The sequence below is a fragment of the Pundamilia nyererei genome, unplaced genomic scaffold (genome assembly GCF_000239375.1).
Source record: "Pundamilia nyererei isolate P.nyererei 1_Seehausen unplaced genomic scaffold, PunNye1.0 scaffold00045, whole genome shotgun sequence".
In the NCBI taxonomy this organism is placed as follows: domain Eukaryota; kingdom Metazoa; phylum Chordata; class Actinopteri; order Cichliformes; family Cichlidae; genus Pundamilia; species Pundamilia nyererei.
In genome coordinates this window covers 1,557,571-1,579,245 of record NW_005187446.1, presented here as the reverse complement: position 1 = coordinate 1,579,245, position 21,675 = coordinate 1,557,571, and the positions used below count along the sequence as shown (strand labels likewise).

The window sequence follows — 21,675 nt, the reverse complement described above, 5'->3', positions numbered from 1 at the left end:
TTGTTTTTATCTCCTCCACTTAATGAAAGCCGCATGAAAAATAAGGTCATCTTTATTTTATTCACATTTGAGTTCGTGTAAACAGATTTTCATGTTCACATAAACTGAACTTGATCAGTAAACATAATTTACAATGGAAATAATGGCAAAATTACATTGATGGGTCCTTCATTTCCACACTTGTGTCTGATACGAAATCATGAAAAAATGTGGCAAATATATATATTGGAACATACATTGGCATCTTCAAACAAAATTAGCAAACCATCATGTATGGACAGTATTTAGCACAGGTTCAGGTTGAAGCTGTACGTCGGTCAGGTTTATGGGTCCAAATGTCGAGTCGGAGGTTTTATTTCTCCAACTGAACATTAGAGACATTGGGAAAGGCAAGACACATGAATGAAATTTGGGGGGGAAAAAAGAAAAAAAAACAACCTAATGTTTCCCAAAGTTAACTGTTGAAAGAAGGAAAAAGGAGCAATTTCAATTCCCAGAGTGATCATACCCAGAGTTTTGAGCTATTGTATTGCATCTGAACGTCATTTTTTTGTTTCGTAAAAGTGCTTTTGCTGAGGATAACTGCAATCAGAAAACAGTGTAGCTGTTGGCTTCGCCGTATCCAGCTTCTTGAAGGTATTGCTCAATGTTAACTGTCCCAGATGCCTTGATGACCTTGTCAGAGGCCGCCTTCTCTCCTGAAGCCAGCTTCTTGCGCACTTCTGCGAGAGTGGGTCTTTCTTGATCCTTCCACTGGCAGCAACCTTTAATGATCGTGTACCTGTGCGAAGAAGAGATGAAGAAATTTATCTGACTTTTGCGGTGATTAACGTGAGGAAGTGTAGCGCTTCATGTTTGGCGTTTCTGGAGTATTGCAGTGGACACTCACAGTGCGTTGGAGCAGTTTGATGGTTTTTTAAGATTTTTTCCTCGCTGATGAAACTGCAGAAGCTCATTAGCTGGGATCTCTGCAAACGGAGCTTCACCTGGACAAACGCAAGAGAAATTAGTAGATACATTATAGCGTATAAATGTGAAAACTCTTTGATGCAATCCTGTGGAAAAAAACCAAGTCCACCCTTACTCTTTCCATAGGAATTAAGATGGTAAGTAGCAGTCTGGGAAAAGATACCAGTAATGATCTAAAAGAAGAAACTGGTGCTGTCCATCAATCTTGGAGGAATTGAAAGGCTATTTTCAAACAATTTGAAGTCCGTGATTCACATGGAAAACATTCAAGACAGCTGCCAGGAGTCAGTGAGGCCGGACTGTGCAATGCTCAGAGAAGCTTGTGAAGTTAATGACAGTACAATTAGAAAAAGACTGCACAAGTACGACTTGTTTGGAAGGCTTGCCAGGAGAGAACCTCTTCTCTCTGAAAAGAACACGGCAGCATGACTTAATTTGCAAAGCTGCATTTGAAGAAACCACAAGACTTCTGGAGCAAAGAGACTAAAGTGGAGATGTTTGGTCAAATCAAACACTGAGTTAACCGTGAAGTCCTCTGTATACCAAAGTATTCTAGAGTCAAATATGAGGCCATCAATCTGATAGCTAAAACAACAGAATTGCTCAAATGACCTCAATCTGACTGAAATGCTGTGGTAAGACTTTAGAAGAGCAGTGGATAAATTAATCTGAACTGAGCAAAGTTTCATGTGACTGCATAGAAATAAGTACACAAGTGTTACTTTGCAATGTTAAAATACAGTAAATTCTAACGGTTTGCATGACTTTCTTAGGTAACTCTATCGAATTAAATAATTTACAGATTAAGGATCAACACCGGCACAAAAATCCTTTTAAAATCCAAAATTACTGTCACACAAATGTATTGTTTTTAAAACACTGAGTCCATCTGCACACAGGAACCCAGAGTAAAAAGTACAGAGACATGTCTAACAGCTCATTCAAATTGTTCTATTATTCAACTCTTGAAAGATGTATTCATTAATAATTTTTAAAGTTACGAGTATATTCTAAAAAGTAAGAATTGAACTTACCCAAAGTTGTCATTTCATACAATAAGATACCAAAGGACCAGCTAAAAAGGGACAGACAAAAGCAACTGATGTTACAGTCTTTCTTCCAGGAGTTTAATAACAAGCTTGTAGACTACACATTTCATGTAGCAACATCTCTATCAGAGGATATTAAGGTAAACGGCACCAAGACATCTTTTATAGACGTGACACATAAAATTAGGCTCAAATGAGATCTAACAAGAACTCACACGTCGCTTTTCTCACTGGCAGGCCTCTTGGCTAGCACCTCTGGTGCCTGCCATTTCTTCATGCTCGGATCCTCCCTCTGCGTGGCTCCTTGGTTCTTTCGTGTATAGACTCCATGCAGGCCCCAAAGCTTGGCTGTGAACATCTTACTGATCAGTACACTACGGGCACGGATGTTTCCATGGAGAAGATCTTTGCTGTGAAGGAACGCCTGATCGGGCAACATGACAGCGAAGTCGAGATTAACCAGATGAGCATGTGCAGTTCCTATAAATATTAAAAGACTGCCCTCAAGCATTAAAAAAGAGCCAATGAAAATACAGTATATTTGTATACTAACCAGTGCACTGGCCACCTGGTTTGCCATGGTAAATATTCGTCTCTCTGTCATTTCACATGGCGGATCCCCATTGTCCTGGAAAGGCAGTCACAAAAACGTCTAAATAATTCTTCTTTTACATCTCGATTTGGAGATTTACATTTAGATTTTATCATACTTGAAGGAGAATCAATGTAGCACACGCTGCATCTTTGAAGCTCATTAAAAATGTATCTCCCTACCTCTCTGCATCTCCACAAGAAGCTGAGCAGGTCTCTGTTTTCCAGTTCTTCCACAACTGTAACCAGGGGAGCTCGCAGTGACACCACACCTAGGAGCTCAGGCAGGAAGGGATGTGGTCCGAGCTGGGCCAGGAAGGAAGCAAAGCCCAGGAAGTTGTGCCTTTCTGTGGCATTAGCCGAGTCTGCCAATGAGAGAAAAAGAAAATGCTGAATCTTGCACTGAAAACCAAATGAGATCTGCAAAACTCACAGACAAACCTCGGTGAAAATCTCACCATTTAGCACTCGCAGTACCACATTCCTGTTTTCCATACGGGCCCTGTAGATGGACACGGAGGAGTCTGTGCGCAGGGAGAAGGTGCCAGAGAGAGGCGTGACCAGGTTGAAGGACTCCGGGAGCCTCTGGCGGGGCAGCTCTCTGGGCTGCGGCGGGAGAGTGAAAGTGGGCTTGAAAATCTCCTGTGGCGGTGGGCTGGGATGTTGAGGGAGTGTCTCCACAGAATTGGAAAATGCTTTATTGAGGTAGGTGTGCGGGGACTGGAAGGTAGAGTAGGAATTGGGCATGTCCAAAGCAATGCTTTCATGCTCCAGAACATTGATACCTGATGGAGCTGCAGAGAGAATATAGGTTTGAATGAAAACACAGGGAGTAAATGAGACCATAACCTAGACACTATTTCAAGTCATGTTATTTAACATTTATAAAAAGTTGAGAAGCAGAAACATGCATGTGGTTTTGAACACATAAAATTGTAGTAGTTGCTTATATAAGGATTTTTTCAGTACTTATTAATGCACAGTATTTGTAAACTCCTTCACCTGAAGTTACATCTGCCTAACACAACATTACAGTGTGTTACAAACCATTTATTAAATGTTCGTGTTTGCTTATATGAGTTAAATAAATTAAACAGTTCCAGAAAAACAATTAAAATTTGCACGTCTCACAGAAGTGATCAAAATTAAAAGGACACAAAAGCTTAAAATATTATTATTGTATTATTTTTGTTCATTTAGATTAAATTTTATATAATGTTGTTTCATGAACAAGCAAATACAGGCCACAAATTTGACTTAAACTACCAATATCACAAAAGACATTCAATCAATTCAATTTTATTTATGCAGCCCCAAATCACAACAAGAGTCGACTTCATTCTTTTTTGTGTTCTTACCATCAATGCCATGCAGTATCCTCCTGGTAGTGACCTTTGACTTTGGACGGATACGATCGACCTTCTCTGGACAGAAGCGCAGCAGTAAAATGAAGACCAGAGTTATCAGAAAGCTGGCCAACAGGAAGACGGGCACGACGATCACCTCCTGTTCGTACACTCGGATCTCTGCAAACAGGGAATGTACACAAGGAAACGTCCGTCTTTAGATTCAAAGTACTTAAAGAGGCAGATGTGGTTATGCAGTCTATGCTAATATTTTTGCTCAGCTGACGTGCAGAGTTTATCTTCTATCTTCAGGCGAAGACAGAAGACGTCTCTCTAACAAGGGTTAGGCTCGTCAAGCCCCATAAATGGTCAGACCTGTTTAGTGAGCAGAAGTAGCCACAAAACTTACCACAGATAGCGTCTCCAGTTTTGCATTGAGAGTCTGCAGCTGATGCTGAAGACATCCTGTCACATATTTAAAAGAAAATAAAAAGCGATGAAGAGATGCAAGAATTTCACACAACCAGACTTCATACTGAGGAGGTTTTTAGTGCTTTCATACACTTAAAAGTTGTCCAGATATTTTCACAGTAGGAAAACCATTGATTTCTTTGTTATGGATGAAGTAGTCAAATTAGAATGTATTGCCTGACAGGCCTGTTGTTCCTGGAACAGAATCTGTTAATAGTAATGTGACTCTTACAGGTAATCAGTACGAGGAGGCATCTGAGCAAACAGGTAACTGAGACCAGAAACGTCAAATGTCGTATTGCTATCTGTGAGATATACGGAGCATTTCCCTCCTGCTACAAACTAGTCATAAACATAAACAGCCCGTCAGAGTTAAAGTCTAACACCTTTATTTTTGTCACGGAGGCTTTTGGACTACTTTAATCAAAGATGTGTATCAGAGAAAGCCTAACAAAGCAGTCCTAATGATTTATGTCTAAATTCATAGAAGCTCATCTTCATGAGCACGCTTTTACGTCACAGCCAAGAGCCTCCGTGACAAACCTGTTTACCTGCATTTTTTCATCACATTAGTTCCAGTGATGCACTACACGCCCAAAGGCCAAACATGATTGGCAAAACAGCACCGGCTCATTCACCCAGACTAAAAATAATACATTATGTCATAAAAATCACTAAAAGGCTCCAACCACACTACAGCCGCTTTCATAAAGTTAACATAGCGTGCATTAATCAGCTCACTCTTCCTACATGCTGCCACAAGGACAGGTCATGTGTTACAAACAGACAGAAGAAAAATAGGGGTCAAAGCCTTACCTCACCACCTGCAGTTTACTCTTAACAGCCAAACGAGAAATAATCAAAAGTGAAATCCTGTTATTGTGGTCAGGCACTTTTCATACATCTTCCCTGCTGAAGAGTCCGGGCTCAGCTGGGCTGTTCAGAGCTTCATTGTCTTGTTGTTCTCAGGTGATTTGTCAGGCTCAGGGGATCAATGCGCTCTCTGCTACTCTTCGTTCAGCCTTCTGTGTTTTCTTAACTCCACCCTCACCTGCTTCACCATATCCTTCTCCTATTTACTCCTTCCTTCTTCCTCCTTTCCACCTCCCTCCTCCTCAGAGTGTGCTGATGTGCTCTACCACATTCTGTAATGTGCTTTTCCCTGAAGTACAGCAGCGACTCGTGACCCTTGCCTTCCTCGTCTTTGTGTAAGGAAACTGGTACTGCTGCTCCTTGTAATTTTGTTTCAGTCGCTGGCCCTTTGTTAAACGTGTTTGGTAGTCTTTTGCTCAGAACTGGTATAACAAGCTCTGCCATCTCTAGTGAAAAGATTATCTTGGTCCAAAGAATTCACAGCAACCACATAACAGATTCTGTTTTGTGTTTAGTGCAAAATATTTACACCTAAAATTTTAATGTAGGGGGTAGAAGGAGAGTCTGTAACCTTCACTGTACAAAGACACGGTTACTTACAGTATATTTACAAGTAATTATTCATATGACAGCAATACTTGATGTTTGCAATATTACAGTTATTGTCAAGAAAACACGTAGTTCAAGCTAAACATTAGAAATGCTGAACACACACAGACTTGTGTTACTTTACGATACACTATGTGCTCACACACCACACATTAATCGCTGGCTCTCCACTCAGTGTGTCTTTTGTCCCGTCTTCAGCACTTAAACTCCCAACTGATCACAGCAGATGGCTGCCTGCTTCTGCTGGAGGTTTCTTCCTGTTAAAGGGGAGTTTTTCCTTCCAACTGTTGCCAAGTGCTCATCTGTAGGGGAGTCGCTTGATTGTTGGGGGTTTTCTCTGCGTTATTATAGGGTCTCTACCTTACGATATAAAGCACTGTTGTTGTGATTTGGTGTTATATAATTAAAAATGAATTGAACTGAACTTTATGCATGAATCATTTGATTTTATTCAGGAGTTTAACAGCCGAGCAGGAAAAGAGAGGATATTTACGCCCACAACAGGTCATTAATCTCACACAAATCTAAAACAAACAAAAAGCCACATCCTCTAACATTAATACCTGAATGCAGTTCAGCTGAGGGAGGATATGAAGGCCTCTGCTTGCCTACCTGTGAAAGGGTTGAAATTCAAAACCTGCTTGCTGTGAATGATGGGTTACAAAGGGATCGATGGATTAATTAATAATGACGTAGTAGTTCTCAGCGAGGTGACAAAAATCTCATCTCGTCTTTCTAAGAACGTCTGAACTTTCCGTCAGGAAAGGTGTTTCAAACCTGTGGCACAAGGGCCAGAAACGGCCCATCAGATATTCCAGTTCAAATTACTGTAAAGTCATTAGTTGTTAATAATTTAAATGAAAAGCCTTTTTATGGTGTTGTAATTTGATGCCAGGACTACTAAACAGGAAAGAAAATATATGAGAAGTATTTTTATATTTAGACGAGATCATAAAGGCAGAAAACACTTTTGCTCTGTTACAAAAACTTTACATATGAAGGTTTTGGTGCCTTGAAAGATTCACTCTTAAATGTAAATTGTAATGTACATTTAATGAATAATGACTCATTATTATTGTTTTTTTTTTTAAAATATGTTAACTATGAACATTTTAGAGGGATGTTTTTTAGGTTATCATTACCATAGTTTTACTGCTTCAGCCCACTCGAGATTAAACTAAGATGTACGGCCTCATAAACTATGACTCCTCCTGGTTTAACCAAATTAGCACTTAACAATATATTAACACTCAGGATGATATATATGTTAGATATCATCCTGAGGATGATATATTGGTCCAGGGTGTACCGGCCCCACTGCAACTCTGAATTGGTGAAGTGGAAGAAAACGGGTCAATATTTCAGTCATGAATGGAAATAATGGGCCAACTGACCAGCTGGCAGTTAGAAGACATTTAAAAAAAATCACAAATGTCAGCACTGGCAGAGAAAAAAAAAGTATCAGCTGGGACCATGAATATTACTGTAACAATAACAATAATAATAATAATAATGCTAAGGTTTAGTACAAGCTGCCAAAAATACTTTTCTTGTATTTCAAAGGCTTTTATTAGGCACATAATTAGCAGCACAATTGTATGATGCATTAATCACAATACTAGCAGTAGATTACATGATATGTCAAAATATGAGCACTGAGGTCTGTGAACACTGGTTGATCCTGGTAGACACACATCATGTGACCAAATCTACACCCACATTCGTTATTGTTGTTGTTGTTGTTATTAGGGTTTTTTATGACTAACATTTAAAAAAAAGTCATATGCATACGCATATTTCAACAGTACCAGTTTGGAAACTTGTTACTGCCACTGACAGAGCCTTTCACAACTTGGAAAACTGGGATTTTAATTCCAGAAAAATGAAAGATGGAACTTAATGACAAATCAAAACTGTGAGCAAATCGTCTTTAGATGAAAACAGGTTTCATTTTACAGCTTGGCAGCTGATTTGCTGGGTTGAGGTCCCAGCCATTTCTCTCCTGAAACAGAGAACAAAATGTGAATGAATAAGAAACTGCCAACAATAAGAAGGAAAAGTAGTGCCACTGCCAGAGTGCCAAACACTTTTTTTGTTTGTTTTTGTAATTTTGAAATCATAGGTGATTTACAATAAAAACAAAACTAGAATAACTTTAAGTGTTAGAGAGCAACAAGTTCAAAAAATAAGTGACAATTGATTCCTTAATATCGATTCAATATTCAGCTATAAAGAATTACTAAAAGAGCCAAAAGTATGCAAAGTCTTTCACTGACTACAAGTTAAGGTGTCATTTTATTCCATTTACTTGAGCCAGTTTGATAGTAAATTTGTAGAGATGGTAGAATCGTATTCTCACCGATGCAGTGGGCCATGAGCTCAAATCTGTCAGATCCAAAGAACATCTCTGGCTTTCCATCAACATGACACACAATCATGGGGAAACCAAAAGCCTGACAAGGATTTAGGAGGAGAGATTTGGGTTATAGCTGAAGGTTTGTTTGTTTTTCACTTTGCTAGATCTACAAGAGGAGCTGAAGGACAACTGACCCCATAATCAAGAGCTGCCTGTGTTGTGCTTTTAAGCTTCTCTTTGACCTGCGTTGAGGTGGACATGGCCAACAGTTCTTTTATCTCACTTTCAGACAATCCAGCTTTCACTGCTGCCTGCAAAAACACAAAAAGTCTCAAAATTAAATTGTGCTTCTTAATTTTGTTTTAAATGCAGCCAGGATGTTAAAGAGTCTGCACCTCAGACAGCGACGCAGGTTCAGTGATGTCTTTGTCTTCACTCCAGATTCTTCTCCACAGCTCACGGGACACATTCACCACCTTCTCTCCATCCTTTTCTTTTTCTTGCACTGCTGCCACAAATCGCATTGCAGCCAAGCTGCCTATAAGAAGAAGGAAAAAAAAAGGGCACTAACATGCATCTGTTACCTGAACCACTATTGACAAAATCATGAGATGTCACATCTCAAGCCTAATATTTCAGTAAATCTCTTAATCTGCAGTTCTTTATTCGATCTTTGGTGAAAATCATTAAAAATTTTGAAGGAGGGTTTCTTATGAACCATACAACAGTATCTGGAATTGTTGGCTCTCTATAAAAAGGGAAGTAAACTTTCTTAGGTACACACATTCATTGCAAATATTGATTCAGCCAATCACATGGCAGAAATTCAATGCATTTAGACACGTGGACATGATTAAGACAACTTGCTGAAGTTCACACTGAGCATTTGAATAGGGAAGTAAGGTGATTTAAGTGACTTAAAATGTGGCATGGTTTTTGGTCCCAGACTGGTCTGAGTATTTCACAAACTGCTGATCTTCTGGGATTTACAGAGAATGGTCTATATAAAAAAAAAAAGAAAATATGACAGCGGTAGTTCTCTGGGGGAAAATATCTTCTTGTTACCAGAGCTGGTTTTGTCTGGTTTCTTGAAATGTCATCAGACGTCATCCAATAGAGCACCTTTAAGATGTTGCGTAACTGGAGACTCACGTCATGGATGTGCAGCAGCTGTGTGATCAACATGGACCAAAATCTTTGAGGAATTCTTATGAATTAAGGCAGTTCTCAAAGCAAACGCGGGTCCTATCTGGTACTGGTGAGATGTACCTAATAAAGTGTCAAGTGTATATTGTGTTGTGCTTACAGCTTGTTTTGCCACAGCCAAGTGTTTTAAAGTATTAAATTAAATTTGCTTTGTGTTGCTTTAACACCATGTCACAACTCATGACTACGACATTATCACTTACCCAAACTTTTGGGAGTTAAGAATAGTAGAGTTCAGTTTCCCATATCTGAAGATAATCTGTTTTAGTTGCATGTTTCCCCCCCTTAAAAAAACAACAAAAAGTAGTAGACACTTATGTTTTTCTTTAAATGTGGAACTTCTGTCAAAATCAAGCGTCATTGCTTCAGTTAAAATGTCTTTAGGGGTCAAATAAGGTCTAATAGGGTCAAATAGCTTGGGGTCTAATAGTCCAATCAATAGACATTATAGAGCTGATTCTGCTTGTACCTTTCTGGAACATGACCTCAAAGGGGTCAGCAGGCGACTGCAAGGGGACACTGAAGTATTCTGCCAAGCGGTTGAGATCTTTTGTCATGTACGCGAACTTGTTAGGAACTAAACCAGGAGGCTTGTTGCCTGTCAAGAAAGAGAAATGTGAGAGCAAACAGAGTCAGTGCGCACCCGGATTTGACCGTGCAGCGTGTCCTGCAGCAGGTTTACAGGTGCCTGACTGATCTTTACTGACCCGCTCCGTGCATGATGCCACCCAGAAACGCAGGGCGTAGTTTGAGGTCGATGTTCCAAACGTTTCTGTAGCGGCACATGACCTGCAAACACACGAGATATTTGCGCATCTCCTAAACAAACCAATCTGATGCTGTGGTGCACATCAAGACGGTACAAACCTCGAAACCAAGCCATGAATACGGAGAAACTACATCGTAGAACAACTCCACAACTTTTCTGGAGGTCATCCTGGGGTCAGCAGCCGCTCTTTGAGTTGTTAGCAAGAGCTTTAAATGAAGAGCAACAAAAACCTTAACGGCAGCGTGCGAATAATTCACAAGGAGTGTTTAGTTTTTGGGGGCAGCCTCTGAGCAATGTTCACTGTGTCAAAGTTCAACTAACCTGAAGCAGAGCTGCTCGGGCTTAGCAGAAATAAAACTAATCGCAGCAAAGACCGCGAGCAGAAACCACTCGTTGTTTTTAACAGTTAGCTACAACCGATGCTATATTAAATGGTGTTAAAGACGGAGTTAAAAAACGATAGGAGGAGTTAGCCTGAGCTAGATAAATAACGAAAAAGCTCAGTGTCTGACCACAAGGGGGACCGAAATGATTTCGCCTACCTGCTCTAAAAGCTACAAATCAGGTGGTACAGAACAGCCAAAAGCCTTCCGCACGGGCTTCTTCTTCTTGAATGCCAGCAGGCAAGACAGCCTACATGTGCATTACTGCCACCTACCGACTTCGAGCAGTAGTTCACTCTCTGATAACCCTAAAGACAACCATGACGATTACAAACTTACGCGCCAAAGCACGGGTGTGAAACATAAGGCTCGGGGGCCTGGCAAATACTCCAAACCGGCCCATTGTACTGCTTTAGAAAATCTGAAGAAGGACATACATTTTTGACTTTTTATTGTATTTTCACAAGTTTTACACCTTTTCCTACTGATAAACACCTCTTCCATAGCTATTCATGCGACAACAAAGGAATAAAGTAATAGATATTTAATAAATGACAGAAAAGTGCCAGTTTTCCACTATCTAATATATATCTACTATAAAAATGTCCGTTTTTTTTTGTTTTGTTTTTTTTGCTATGAATAAACTTTGTCTTTTATAATTAAAAAAAAAACATCTAATTACAGAACTTTACAGACTGGCAGTTTAAGCCAGAAAAGTCATGATGACAGTTCATTTACTGCAGCAGCATTTCTTTACTATTTAGAAGAAGTGAGGTTTAGTGTTGAAAACGCACTTTTTACTTATATTCTGATTTATAATGGATTGAATATATAGTTAAACTTCTTTACACTGACAGCAAGGGGAATTTCACAGGTCCAGCTCACTCAAGATCAAAGTGGGCTGTATGTGGCCCAGAATATAAAATGAGTTTGACATCACTGAATTAAAGCATAAGCATGTAATAGTTATGCCATATAGTGCACTATAGCTGAAATACTTTTTTTTTTAAAACTTATGCATAAAAATGAGTATTTTCTGCATATGTAAGAGATCTGAATACTTCCTGTACTGCCAATCTTGCTTCTCATCACATATTCTTCTTTCTGGCTGAGTGCATACACTAAGTGATGACCTATTTAGTGCAGTTTTATTTGACGGACTCTTGCATATCTTATTCGAATCAAACAATCTTATATATTATGCAGTAACAGTTCACCTCCTTCTGCCTCCTTACCTGCATCATCACTCCAGGACAGAACAGCACGTCCCTTTATTTTGTTGCTTCATTTCATTGTTATTCCAGTGTTCTTGCCACACTTTGTTAAAATCAGTTTAGAAACAGTTTTTATTGTGCATGTGTTGCTTTTATCCACAACCACCACACTCAAGTGACGATTTGGTGTGAGCGGTCAATTTATCAATTTATCAATTTTTTACAATATTTAAAAGGTTGGTTCTATCCAGATGCTGTATTTGTGCTTTATGTTGGTTGATTTGTATATTTAAGACACCAAAAATAACCAAGGATTTTTCCCAGTTTAGGTTTTGTATGGTTTTTCTGTTGAGCAATAAAGCTGTTTTTGAGTTCACGTTTTGTCTCCGGAGTCTGCACTGTGGGTCCTCCAGACCTGCACACAGCCAACACCTGACAATAGTAACTGATTTTTCAAATTACATTTTATTGGTCTTTAAAACAAACCATTTATTTTCTACATTTTATGTTCAGTTTTAATTCATTATATCGTGTTGCCTTCCTGCAAATTCAGTCTCTGGCATAAACCCGATATTGTCTTATCATTTAAACTCTTGTCATCTGTTTTAAGTCAAAACATTTAAATTTAACGATTCTCATGAATCTAGAATATCACTCCTATAACAGTCATATAATTATATTTTATGCATTCAGAACTATTTACTTTTACAGTCTATTTACATACAGGTCATCCACCAGGATTTTAAAGTCTAACCATACAGGCCAGCAATGTCTATATTCATGTCTAAAATCTACAAGTACGTTTTTGCTTTTATATCTCCTCTTGAGGACTTGTTTGATCTTTGAGTTCAGCTGCCCCCAAACTGTCAGTGGGAGCAGGCAGAGGTCCTGAAGATTTGTCACTAAAAAGAACAAAAAGTGATTTGTTTTACTTCCTCAGCTCATACACAACTGAACATTTGAATTTTTTAGAATATTTTTATGAGTCTCACCTATCTCCATCTTTCTCTGTCTGTCAAGGAAGGTAGAGGAGAACATCAGTGCATTTAGTATGAATAATCTTATGACTTTATTCAAACAGTTTCCATTGCACAGCAAGCTTTTTCTTTCTTTCTTTCTTTTTTTTTTTACCTTAGCCTTCTGCGATGTGCTGCTAGCATTCTTCCTGGGGACCCCCAGATTCTCAAAAGAATGGCTCCGCACTCTGATGGCTCTCTGGTACAGGAGACAGAGGTAAGAACACTTAGTTAAAATTGTAAATTCAAACATGCAAGTATTTCAGAGAAATACAAACATTCACCTTAAAGTTTTCAATAAATCCCCCACTTCCTTCAGATGGCCCCCGCAGGCCCTCTGAAGTGGGGACAGCAATCAGTGATTGATCCCCCATCATGCACTGGGAACGGGTGAAGAGTTCAGCCTGCAAGTTCTCCAGGAGTGATGAACGAGTGCGGAGCTTTGTATGAGTGAAGGAGGGGAAAATGCAAAGGGCAGAGGTCAAAGTCAGAAGAATAAAAAACACAGATATTCAATAATGAAGTGCATCAGGGAAAAGTGTTCCTCCATCTACCTCCAGTCTGCTGAACTGCTCAGCCTTATAGCAGGATATCTCAGCGTTAATGAGTTTAGCCAGCAGAAACTCTCTGAACTTTGAATGCTAAAGGAAGGACAAAGGAAGACAAACCTTGTGAGATATTTCGCACACTGATTATACTGGTAAATACTGAGCTCCCTTAAATAAAGGACTGACACAGAGAGCAGGTGGAGCAGAAGCAACCTTTCACTAATTAAATCAAGGTGTGTTCGCATTCAAGCAGTCTGAATGGTCAATGACGTCCAAAGGAGCAAAGCAAGGCAAGACAAAGGTTAGACTGACATGTTAAGCTGTGTCTTTTTAGAGCACATATTTAGACCTGTAAGGAAGGTGCAGGAGTTACTAGTAACACAAGCTCTGTTTTAGTGTCTCAATAAGCCATGACAGTGTGGCAATGAACCACAAAATACCAGAATTCTGAAACCACTTTCAGCCATCATATTACTATTTACACCTGTGCTCACTGTGACGAGTCGAACTGACATGTCTCCACTGAAGAAGGTTTGTCCACTAGAGCCCTAGTCTGGACAGCAAGTATACACTTTAGGGCCACTTTGCCACTGCCAGGTTGGACCTCCATGTTTTGAACTAGTGGTTATTTGAGTTACTGCTGCCTTCCTATCAGCTCAATCAGCCTGAATTGTTGACACAAGGATGAACTCTTCTTAACTTTTTCATGCGTCACAAATTGTTGTAGATCTTTTGGCCACTTACTCTCAACTTACGTAGCATGACTCCTATTTCTAAATATTTTGTGAGACCTCAAATTATTATGTAAATCTTTTCATAGCATGCAATGGGCCCCTCAGTACCAAGCAAGTAGGAAAAAAATTTGGAAGATTTCATTTCTGTAGCAAGCTCTGCCATCCAGAGATGAAGCAACCACACCATCTCTGTAGGGCTACAAAAGCTATTAAACATTTGACGTCCACTGACATTTCTGGGAGAAAATCGCAGTGGACATCAAATGAATATTACTGACAAAGCAAATAAAGTACAATATACCTAAAAAAATATGAACTGGCTGTAGCTGTTGCATTAAAGAATAAATAAACACATAAGCAAAGTATACTGAGACAGATGAAACTCTGTTTTTTCTTACATCTGTAAAGACAGGGGGATCTGGAAGCACTGGACCAAAGGGAGGAACATCTTCTCTTGCCGTGACAGACACCTGCAGAAGACAAAAATGGCAGAGATTAGCAGAGATTGTTGCATGATGTCAGTTTATCACAGATATATTTGAATCAACCGCTAGTCTCATCAGCTGGTTTTCAAACTGCCAGGGCATTCGCCCCTGACTGCCACCCAGCAGTCATTAAACCTGTACTCTACAGTGCCTCCTGCAGGTGGTCAGCCAGCCTGTGTTGCCTGTTCAGGCTGTGTCTGAGTGTCGGAGTGGGCCCCGTGGGATAAAGCCTGGTCATCAGGCTAGCTCCTTTGAGCTTCCTCCCAAGGTACATAGTATTCTGGTACCTGATGATTTTTTTCTTCATCGGCGTTGTGTGAAATGCTCTTTGTCTGGTTCCCCAACAAGAAGAAATTTCCCTGGAAAGACCCAGTCAGGTTCAAAAGCTCCTAACAAATATAGCCCAGTCGTTCAGTCGTTCAGGACGGATTGAAAGCAGCGCTGCCGTTCTTCCGCACTGAGGTGGTCCAGGCATCTAATTTGGATACCTCCCTTCAGTGTACCTCTGGATGAGAGGGAGGTCTGGAATTCTCTGGTTAGGGTGGATGGATGAATGGATGGATGAATGGATATTTGTATCTATATGGCAGCATATAAGTAACAACAATGGCTTTGCAAAAATGTCAGTGTTAATGCTGTAAGACACCAGCACTACCACACAACCACTACATCACCGGGCCACCCAGCTGCTATATTCCTTTACAAATATGGTGAATTTATTCAATTTGCATTGATGGGGATGTATTTTGCCCACTTACTTGATATGCTGCTCCACCTGTTTCCTCTTGCCTCTGAATCCTCCGGACGACAATAAAACAGTGAAGGAAGTGAGACTTGATAACATCAGACAGAAAGGGGGTTTGGCCCTCCTGGCAGACCAAAGCTACGATGTCATTACCGATGTGCCTTTTTCTTTGTAGCTGTGCAGGGTGATGAGAAAAATGTTGGTTAGTGTCTAAAAATAAGTTGATTCGTCCCTCCCCACATAAACTTAACTACACATAATATCCTCAGAGAGACTCTCCTGTGAATCATCAGCACAAACAGACTGAGGATGATGTGATTAATGACCTGCTGTGGGTCACCCTCTGTGTAAGGCAGTTTAGTTGCGACATGAAACATGATTTCTCTCCCACGAAAGGAAGTGTAGACTGCTTCACTTCCTGTCTGACCATGACACACATCCAGTCCTCCTCTAAAGCTGAGAAAAAGAGCGAGGAGAGAAGAAACCATGTGATTTTCCACATTTCTTGTGTCACTTCTTCACATTGTCAGCATACTTTACCCCGTGAATCCTTGCAGCTGAACCGTCTCTCCCAGAATAGACAGGAACTCTTTAAACTCCTCACTTTCCTCATTGTTACCCAGTATGTCTTCCTCAGTGAGCTACAGAGAAATGGATTTCTCTGAGAGGGATTGGTTATGATATGGTGCCATATTTTAGCCATTTTTATAAAAATGCATGGCATTTTGAAGTAAAGCATCAGTTCTTACCTGCCTGTCCTTTTGGCACAAAACACCAAACTTGAAATTAGGAGAAACTCTGTGTTCATCAAATGTGGTTATAAGTTCTGGAGCCTGAGAGAGGAAGAAGAGAGAGTTGAAGAGCGAAGAGCTTCACAGAAAACATGCCGACATGTCACAGTAGGAAAGGCACAGGGAGAAAAACCGCATCAGGTTCTTTGTATTACCTTTCTGCTCACTGTCACACTGTTTGGGACACCCGTTTGTGTTTAACTGAGCCATTCTTATTGTTTTTGGTGACACCTGTGGCATTCCTCCTGTGATGTATGTGAAATATGTGTCAATTTTTCAAGTCATTTCAGAGCATATTACCTTCAGGTAGCAGACCACGTCAAACTTTGAGGCAGTCACTCGGTCACAAAGCATCTAGAAAGAATGTGAGGAATAATTATAAGTGCTTGTCACGTATTCGGTGCTTGAAAGTGAGAACATTTATTCATGTACTGAGGTTTGATTTTGGGGTATCTTGAGCATTTCTTTTGGTTTATTTCTCTGTTTTCTACTGCCTCTCAGACTGAAACAATACTTTTTACTATGCTGCATTTTTTTTTTACATATATATTACTCTTTTAGAAAAACTGCAAGATTAAAAAGTGCTACAGTCACCATCTGCAGTACTGCAAAAAGTGCTGTCTGCTCAGTAGCTTGTAGAACCACACTAGCAGCAGCAACTTGATGTGATTTGAAGTTTCTGTATGACTTTATCAGACTCTCACTTCATTGCTTCAGTTCTTGGATGCTTGGAGACATTCCTTTACGCACAGCTCTCTTTAACTCCCACCACAGCATTTCATAGTTTGAAATCTAGACTTTGGACTGGGCCACTGAAACACCTTTATTCTTTTTTTTATGTCGCAGGTTTGCTGCTGAGTTTGAAATGATTGTCTTGTTCCATGGCCCTGCAGTAGCTTTAACTGGCCAACCAGACAGATGGCCGCCTGTTTGATTCTCCTTTACATACAGAGGGGTTCATTGTCAACTTAATTACTGCATGAAGCTGCAAAACAAGCAAAACTATTACCCCACCACCACTGTGCTTAACAGTGTGCATGAGGTGTTTTAGGTAATATGTTGTGTTTGGATTTTGCCAAACATTGGACTGTGCACTGTGATCAAATACCTTCATTTTAGTCTCATCGGTCCAGAAGATATTGTTCCACAAATCTTGTGATTTACACAGCCGTAGCTTTGCAAACCTAAGTCATGCTGTCATGTTCATTTTAGAGAGAAGAGGCTTTCTCCTGGCAATGCTTCAAATGAACCATACTTGTTCAGTCATTATCTAATTGTGCTGTCATGAACTTTAACAGTTGATGTGCTAGCTGAGGGCTGCAGAGTTTGAGATATAACTCTTGGGTTTTTTTTTCTACGAGCATTGCACAATCTGACCTTGGGGTGAATTTGCTGGCATGTCCATTACTGGAACAGTGTGTCATTGTGTTAACACACACACCTAAAAACTGCCAGAAGTTATGGTTTTATGGAGGAAGTCAGACTTGCGGATGATTGTTTTAGCATCTTACTGTCTTAATTCCTATGGAAGCATTAAGGATGTGCTTAATTTTTCACAGAACAACATAGAGTCCAGTAAAAACTTTATTTTTCAGTGTAGTAGTTAGCCTTAGCCGCTCATCGTTTAGCTATTATGATGTCAGTGCATCCATAAAAATAATAAAACACATATGTAAGCTTCTAAGTACTTTAAATACACAGAATGTGCACAATTAATGCTTTTACTTGAAATAATAGTTTATCATTTGTGGTTACTATTTTGCCAAATAGAAATATAGGTATGATACAGTAAGAAGTTTGATACCTTTGCTAATTCAACTGCAGATGGCAGGGTGGGGAAAAGAGACACAGAGAAGACTCCATGCAGAGAACACTCCTTCATCCTGTGAGACATAAAGCACAATCATTATGCCTCCTTTTCTGTGATGCAGTTTCTTGTAATAATCGATCAACCACGCTCTACATTAAACATATAAACTATAGCAAAGAAACCTTAAAGATTCCTTTCAGAGATACTTTGTGAGATCTTTTGTGATGCACAGCATGCACACGGGAAGTTTTAAATGACCTTGTTACGCTTGTAAAAGTTGCATATTAAACCAGGATTGACTTCTAAAATGAAATTCTGCTTGTCCCATGACACCTTCACATCACCTTCACCGCCCTCTCACATCATCTATAATTGACTGAGTCAGGACTCTTCCAGACACTAAACCAAGGCACAATGTACATTTCAATTCCTTTAATTTTAAATATGTTTATATTGTCTATCCTGTAAAATAGTCAGATTCTATTCATATTAATGTACAGAATTCACCTGCTTGCTGCTACTACTGCACATTCACCCAGTGTATATACTATATGTATATATATATATATATAATGTTCTTCCTCTACACCCCCCCCAATTTTTGCACATGTCGAGGAGCGTGTCAGGCTACATTTCACTGTGTGTTATACTTGTATAACTATGCATGTGACAAATAAAGAACCTTGAACCTTGAACCTTGATTTAAGTCAGATAAACATTCCTCTTTCAGCATATGAATCTGAAAGTTTACACAATAACCCTAGGAGAAAGACATTTTGGAGCTGAGGGGGCATTTAAGGAGAAGCACAATTTTCTGTTAAACATTTTTGGCTGCATTGTAGCTTAGAATAAAAAATGTCTCACAGTAAGCCAAAATAGCCAAAGATCTCCACCTTAGAATCACCCTGAGCCTATTCTCCTCTTCCTCCAAACACACAGAGAGAACCAGCGAGCCCAAAGTTGGATCCACTGCTGTGAAAGAGTGATGGTACTGCGTGGCAAAAGGGTTAAAACATTAATATCAATGCAGAAAGAATATTCCTATAGATTTTACAGTTAAAGTCTACTTACTCGTGAGCGGAAGAACTCGTGATAGATTTTGGCCTCACCGTCTCTCTCCATGATGTCATAGCTCTCTGGGTCAACGGCATAATGGGAAGAGGTGGGACTCACATCTACCAGTCTGTCCAGAGGGGGGTCTATCCAATAGCCTCCCAGTTTCGAAGGAAGGATAAGCGGCAGCTCTCTCCCAGTTGTAGAAAGTGGAGACTGATAGATACAAAAAAGAACCTGATTGGGCTGATGTTTGTTTGGGGAAACACCTGTTATCATCAGTACAGAGCCTGTGTCACTTTTTTATTATTACTATCAAGTAGAGAAACCTTGAGAGGAAGGGGGAATTCACATCGTTGCTCATCGATCCTGCTGCCCTGATGGACAAGAGCTTTAGTGATTACAAACATCTGCTGCTCAGGCATTGATGGATGCACACACTGCACAAAATGATGGACACTGTAACTCACCTGCAGCTTCTCAATGATTTCAAACAGCTCTGATTCCTAATATATATATAAAAAAGTGAAATTCAAGTTGAGAGAAAGGAAAGCAGAAGCACGGGTGAGGAAGAGGAACATGACTCATATTTCAGTCTTTCTCTAAACGGACTTCTAGAAATGTAGAACATGGATATTCATCCCTTAGAGTGAATTAAAATTAAAGCGAGAAAGTGCACACTAAAAATGATAAGGATGTCACCTTCTGGTTGCTGCTGGAAGAACGGAAAGGCTTGCGCTCACTGGTAGGAGAATCCAGGGTGTCCAGACTTTTGTCCTGCACGAATTCAGGTCTGCAGCAACAGGTTGGTTTACACAGCAAGACAGCACAGTTAGTAACTCCTTACATTATACAGGAAAGGTTAACATGTTAACTCGAAAAAGCTGCAGTAGAGAGGAAAATAAAGCCTCACCCCGTCTCATCCCCACATGTGAATCTATCCACACTGTAAACAAGGAAGTAAGAGCTTTTCAGAAACTTCTGCATAAACAGACAAGATGACTTAAATCTAAAAAAAGTGCCGTTTGTTCAGGTTGTGCCGCTGCTCCAAGGACAATGCCAGTCCTAATTTAAGACTAACAGTGTCTTTACTTACCTGCCATATGCCCCAAAAGTGAAACTTCTCTTTCTAGAGTAGGACATATCATTCCTCTTTTCTCTCTCCATGCCTTTGGTGTCACTGTGAATGTTTGTACATGCCAGTTTGGTGCTGAGTCAATCAGGGCTGGCTAAGGTTGAATTAATTCACTTTATCATTCTGTCACTCCTCTTCCTCCTCCTCTGCCCCCTGCCATTCACTCATTTAAGCTTCCCTTTCCTGCCTCTGTCCTGCTGTCAGCCAGACAGGCAGCATTAACCCGCTCGTGGTCACAGGTGCAGCCGCCGCCGCTAACTGTAAGATGGACACGGTCAGGTGCTCCACGCTGCTTCGCGCTATCGATCCCGAGTGACGCTTGTGGTAGTTTCACAGACCGGCTGAGCTTAAAGATAGGCGTGTAAATAAATAAAGAAATGAGTGAGACATTTTCTCCCGGACCTGCTACCCTTTGAGTCAGTGAGAATCATCAATTATTGACAGGTCACACAGTGAGGGTGAGGAGATAGACAGCAGGGGAGGGTGAAGGAGGGAGTGACAGAGAGAGAGGGATGGAAAAGGAAGTAAGAAAGCGAGAAAAACAGAAAGGCAGGAATACATGCAATGCAAAGCACTCACCTGTTGGTTCTAATGCATTAATGGTTGCTGTCTGTCTCTGTGTTTGTCATAATGTGTGTGTAACTCTGATGCCTTATTGTAAAATACGCCCAGTAAGAATAAATTGTACCAGAAATGTTCCTCCATTAGTTTTATGTGATTCGTCATATTTTATTCATTAAAATGATTTATTTAGTATGGTTTTATTGCACTAATTATTTTCGTATTTACAGTTATTTTAGTTCATGGTTCTCAACGTTGGAGCTTGTAATATTATTACTGAACTGGGAAAGAAGAAAAGAAACCTCTGGTACAACAATTTGGATTCAAAATTGTAAACTTTATTCTGAGTATTGCTTTTTCATGAGCAGATGGACTAACTTTCTAAATTTCAATCACCAGCTCAAATAAAGCTATGACATTTAAGTGAAATATCTCTTTGAGGGAACTGCAATGGCAAACATTAAAGAATAATTTAAAAAGGAAAACAGGTGGCTTCCTTTCACACACAAACTTTGCAATGTATACAAGAATGCTCTGTTTAAAATGTCAATTTTATATATTTAAACAGCTAAACAGATAGGTTTAGCTATCAAGTAATCATGGTTGAGTGAAAAACATAGAGTACTCAAGTATAAGGGATATGACTGACAGAAAAAGATGCACCTCCACTGAACTGGACACTTCTGAAGCTGTGGTGGAAGTCACTGAGCAAACTGTTATCAATCATGACCACCTTCTGCACCACTTCCTGGACAGGCAGCAAATCACCTCCTCTTACGGACTGATAATTTCATGCCACATTTTGTCACCCTGTATGATTAAAGTCCACTCTACCTTTTATCATTAGTGTGTCCCACACTTATTTTGTTCCCCCTCACTGCAAACGTGTGTCTCAATTTCCTTATCATATTTCAAAATTTCCTGTTCCTCTTGTTGTGGCTAGAAGCAAGTTTTGTGTTTT

At 39.9% G+C, this 21,675-nt stretch overlaps 3 protein-coding genes across 4 annotated transcripts; all 3 read right to left on the bottom strand.

Moving 5' to 3' along the window:
- Positions 1 to 41: 41 nt before the first annotated feature.
- Positions 42 to 5,663, bottom strand: styk1b (serine/threonine/tyrosine kinase 1b). The gene is made up of 10 exons (XM_005731943.2): positions 5,243 to 5,663; positions 4,365 to 4,420; positions 3,968 to 4,135; positions 3,068 to 3,403; positions 2,793 to 2,974; positions 2,572 to 2,646; positions 2,234 to 2,442; positions 2,004 to 2,044; positions 890 to 986; positions 42 to 781 (listed from the first exon to the last, which is right to left on the bottom strand). The coding sequence occupies exons 2-10, from the start codon at positions 4,417 to 4,419 to the stop codon at positions 589 to 591; spliced, it is 1,356 nt and encodes a 451-aa protein (XP_005732000.1). The 5' UTR covers position 4,420; positions 5,243 to 5,663; the 3' UTR covers positions 42 to 588.
- A 2,096-nt stretch (positions 5,664 to 7,759) lies between these two features.
- On the bottom strand, positions 7,760 to 10,901 carry LOC102206570 (glutathione S-transferase kappa 1). Of its 2 annotated transcripts, none has more exons than XM_005731941.1 (8): positions 10,561 to 10,901; positions 10,338 to 10,445; positions 10,178 to 10,259; positions 9,940 to 10,068; positions 8,660 to 8,802; positions 8,459 to 8,575; positions 8,268 to 8,361; positions 7,760 to 7,910 (listed from the first exon to the last, which is right to left on the bottom strand). In XM_005731941.1, the coding sequence occupies exons 2-8, from the start codon at positions 10,404 to 10,406 to the stop codon at positions 7,861 to 7,863; spliced, it is 684 nt and encodes a 227-aa protein (XP_005731998.1). In that variant the 5' UTR covers positions 10,407 to 10,445; positions 10,561 to 10,901; the 3' UTR covers positions 7,760 to 7,860. The 2 variants fall into 2 exon arrangements, with proteins under 2 accessions (XP_005731998.1, XP_005731999.1); XM_005731942.1 differs by having other exon boundaries at positions 10,782 to 10,901.
- A 1,509-nt stretch (positions 10,902 to 12,410) lies between these two features.
- On the bottom strand, positions 12,411 to 20,546 carry rap1gapl (RAP1 GTPase activating protein-like). Its single transcript, XM_013910560.1, has 18 exons — positions 20,115 to 20,546; positions 19,932 to 19,964; positions 19,721 to 19,811; positions 19,489 to 19,524; positions 19,348 to 19,395; positions 19,037 to 19,234; positions 18,859 to 18,956; positions 17,960 to 18,038; positions 16,456 to 16,509; positions 16,114 to 16,197; positions 15,905 to 16,005; positions 15,691 to 15,820; positions 15,378 to 15,539; positions 14,533 to 14,604; positions 13,137 to 13,493; positions 12,968 to 13,051; positions 12,829 to 12,848; positions 12,411 to 12,738 (listed from the first exon to the last, which is right to left on the bottom strand). The coding sequence occupies exons 1-15, from the start codon at positions 20,183 to 20,185 to the stop codon at positions 13,365 to 13,367; spliced, it is 1,386 nt and encodes a 461-aa protein (XP_013766014.1). The 5' UTR covers positions 20,186 to 20,546; the 3' UTR covers positions 12,411 to 12,738; positions 12,829 to 12,848; positions 12,968 to 13,051; positions 13,137 to 13,364.
- Positions 20,547 to 21,675: the final 1,129 nt, after the last annotated feature.